The sequence below is a fragment of the Loxodonta africana genome, chromosome 15, assembly GCF_030014295.1.
Source record: "Loxodonta africana isolate mLoxAfr1 chromosome 15, mLoxAfr1.hap2, whole genome shotgun sequence".
Taxonomy (NCBI): Eukaryota; Metazoa; Chordata; class Mammalia; order Proboscidea; family Elephantidae; genus Loxodonta; species Loxodonta africana.
In genome coordinates this window covers 62,245,209-62,248,781 of record NC_087356.1, presented here as the reverse complement: position 1 = coordinate 62,248,781, position 3,573 = coordinate 62,245,209, and the positions used below count along the sequence as shown (strand labels likewise).

At 39.6% G+C, this 3,573-nt stretch overlaps 1 protein-coding gene across 1 annotated transcript; it reads left to right on the top strand.

Annotated features, from left to right (window-relative positions):
- Positions 1 to 1,656: 1,656 nt before the first annotated feature.
- Positions 1,657 to 2,661, top strand: LOC100665999 (olfactory receptor 8A1-like). Its single transcript, XM_003417492.4, has one exon. The coding sequence runs from the start codon at positions 1,732 to 1,734 to the stop codon at positions 2,659 to 2,661; it is 930 nt and encodes a 309-aa protein (XP_003417540.3). The 5' UTR covers positions 1,657 to 1,731.
- Positions 2,662 to 3,573: the final 912 nt, after the last annotated feature.

Here is a 3,573-nt window from a genome sequence, read left to right as displayed (position 1 = left end):
TCAAACATTAGCCTGCTTCAACATCATCTGTAGAGTTTGTTAAAGCACAGATTGTTGGGCTTGGGCCCCACCCGCAGGGTTTCTGATTCAGTAGGTCTGATGCAAGGCCTGAAAGCTGGCATTTCTACTAAGCCTCAGGTGATGCCGATGCTTCTAGTCCAGTGACCATGCTTTGAGAACCACTGGTCTAAGATATTTGAAAAATAAAGTGGTAAAAGTTCAAGATCTTGGCCCCTTTTCCTCTTATCTTCATAATCTTTGAACTGCTCAGGTGCTGGTCTTCTTCCCAGTAAACAACAGGAGTGATGGGCAGATGCATCAATGAGGAATCTAGAAGTTTATCATTTTGATGAGATCCCATTGATCTATTTTGCCTTTTGTTCCTTGGGAGTTTGGTGGCATATCTAAGAATCCATTGTGGAAGACTAGATCCCACAGCATTACCCCTATATTTTCTTTTAATTGTTTTATGGTTTTAGGTCATACGTTTAGGTCTTTGATCCATTTTGAGTTAGTTTTTGTATATGGTGTGATGTATGGGCCTACTTTCATTCCTTTGCATGTGGAATTCCAGTTGCCCCAGCACCATTTATAAAAGTGACTATTCTAACCCCATTTGTTGGATTTGACACACTTGTGGAAGATTAATTGACCACAGATGTGTACGCTTATCTCTGGATTCTCGATTCCAATCCATTGGTCTATAGGTCTATCATATACAAGTGCCAGGCTGTTTTGATTACTGTAGCTTTATACAGGCAGCCCCGTGTAACCAGTATCCAACTTACAGACAGCTCATACTTGCCCTTTAAAGTTATATAAATTTGCCCTCACTTTGAAATGATTGAACCAAACCCTACTTGCAACAAATTATCACAATCACCTTCCCTTGCTGGAACGGAAAACCTTCGAGCTTTTTCTTACACTAAAGTAAGGCTAAATGTGAATTGTATTCTCCTATCTGATTTACTTGCACATTCGACTTAAAGACATACTCATGAACAGATCTCGTTCATAACCCAGGTACTGCCTGTAATATGTTTTGTGATCAAGAAGTGTGAGTCCTCCTATTCTATTCTTTTTTCAGGATAGCTTGGCTATTTGGGACCCTTTGCTTTTCTATATAACTTGGAGGATTGGCTTTTCCATTTATGCAAAGAAAGTATTGGAATTTGGATGGTTATTGTGCTGAATTTATACATGGCATTAGGTAACATTGACATCTTGACAATAATAATTCTTCTGATCCATGCCACGATGTGGATGAACCTTGAAAACACTAGGCTGAGTGAAATAAGCCAATCACAAAACAACAGATACTGAATGAGCTCACTCATAAGATATACCTAAAATAGGCAAATGAATAGAGATCAGAGTTTAGTGGTGGTAACCAGAGACAGAAAAAAAAATTTTTTTGAGACAGAAGACAGAGGGAAAGGTGAAGCATTATTTAGAACACATTGAGTTTCTGTTTATGGTGATGAAAAATTTGGTTATGGATACTGGTGATTCTTACACAACATGATTGATGTAATAATTCTCACTGAATTGTACACATGAAAAATGTTTAATTGGCCAATGTAGCGTTATCTGCATTTGTACAATAATCGTAGAAACAGCCCAGGATCTCTAACCTTGAGACAAATGCTCAAAATCAGCTTCATCAAGGAGAATTACAGCCTTTCAGGAGGCTATTCTTTCCCAGCCCCACAGGCTTCCAACCCCAGGAGAATGCCTGCAGAAAATTATTCTACTGTGACAGAATTCATTCTAGGAGGATTAACAAATCGGCCAGAGCTCCAGCTCCCTCTCTTTTTCCTCTTCCTAGGGATCTACATGGTCACCTTGGTGGGGAACCTGGGCATGATCACGCTCATTTCTCTGAATTCCCAGCTTCACACCCCCATGTACTACTTCCTCAGCAACTTGTCATTTGTAGATATGTGCTACTCCTCTGTCATTACTCCTAAAATGCTGGTGAACTTTGTGTCAGAGAAGAACAGCATATCTTATGTGGGGTGCATGTCACGGCTCTACTTTTTCCTTGTTTTGGCCATTGCCGAGTGTTACATGTTGACAGTAATGGCCTACGACCGCTATGTTGCCGTCTGCAGCCCTTTGCTTTATAACCTCACTATGTCACATCAAATCTGCTCCCTGCTAGTGGCTGTGGTCTACTTCATGGGGCTCATTGGCTCAACGATAGAGACTGGCCTCATGTTAAAATTGTCCTATTGTGAGAGCCTCATCAGTCATTACTTCTGTGATATCCTCCCCCTCATGAAGCTCTCCTGTTTTAACACCTATGACATTGAGCTGACAGTTTTCTTTTTGGCTGGATTCAACATTGTAGTCACCAGTTCAACAATCTTTGTCTCCTATGCCTTCATCCTCTCCAACATCTTCCACATCAGGAGCACAGAGGGCAGGTCCAAAGCCTTTAGCACCTGCAGTTCCCACCTTACAGCTGTGGGGATGTTCTATGGATCTAGTGCATTCACGTATCTAAAACCTTCCACAGTCAGTTCTTTGGCCCAGGAGAATGTGGCCTCTGTGTTCTACACCACAGTGATCCCCATGTTGAACCCTCTAATTTACAGTCTGAGGAACAAGGAGGTGAAGGATGCCATGCAGAAAACACTAAGAAGAAAACTGTCTTAATTACAAATATTATCACTCTTTCTCAATTTTAAGAGTAAGTTGTTACAAACACTAGAGGAAAGACCAACCGTGGATGAGGAACACCAATCCTCCACACGGTTGGTGAATGTCTTTACTCATTCTCCTCTCTTCCTTCTGACCCTCTCATGACTGACTATTTGCAATCAGCTATTTTCAAGCTCATGTTTTCTTTTATTTGCAATCTATTCTCTCTATCCTGAACCCTTTACTAAACATTTGCTAACTTAATAATTTAACATAAATTTTAAACTTTAAGCATTGAGTTTGAGAGTCCTTCATTGTTTATTACCTTCTGTACAGAAAATATTATTACCATTAACTTCTATAGTGAAAATATTACCACCTGTGCAATGCATTTCTTCTATGGATCTGCTGTACTTAAAACCATCCAAGGTCAGTTCACTGGCTCAGGAGAACATGGCCTCTGTGCTCTACATGACAGCGATCCCCATGCTGAACCCCAAATTTACAGTCTAAGGAACAAGGTGGTGAAGGTCACCATGCAGAAAACACAAAGAAGACTGTTTGGTTCCAAATGTCATTATTCTGTCTCAAGTTGAAAACTGAGATATAAATATAGGTGAAAAGTCCTGTAAAGATTTACACATTGATTGAAAGCAAATATTTCTCATTATGACTGATTAAGTGCATCCACTCATCTTTTCTCTTCCCTTTTTGCTTTCATGTATTTCATGTTTGACCCTGTTTCAGTCTTGCTGATTTCAAGTTTATGTTTTCCACCTAGAATCAGTTTTCTCTCTTTGGCCCTCTGATAAACATTACCTATCTGGATTATAATATAAAATAAAACTAAAACTTTCATCAATGACTTTAAGAGAGACATTTGATTTAATTTCCTCTGTAGAGAACATATTACCCAAACCAATTCTC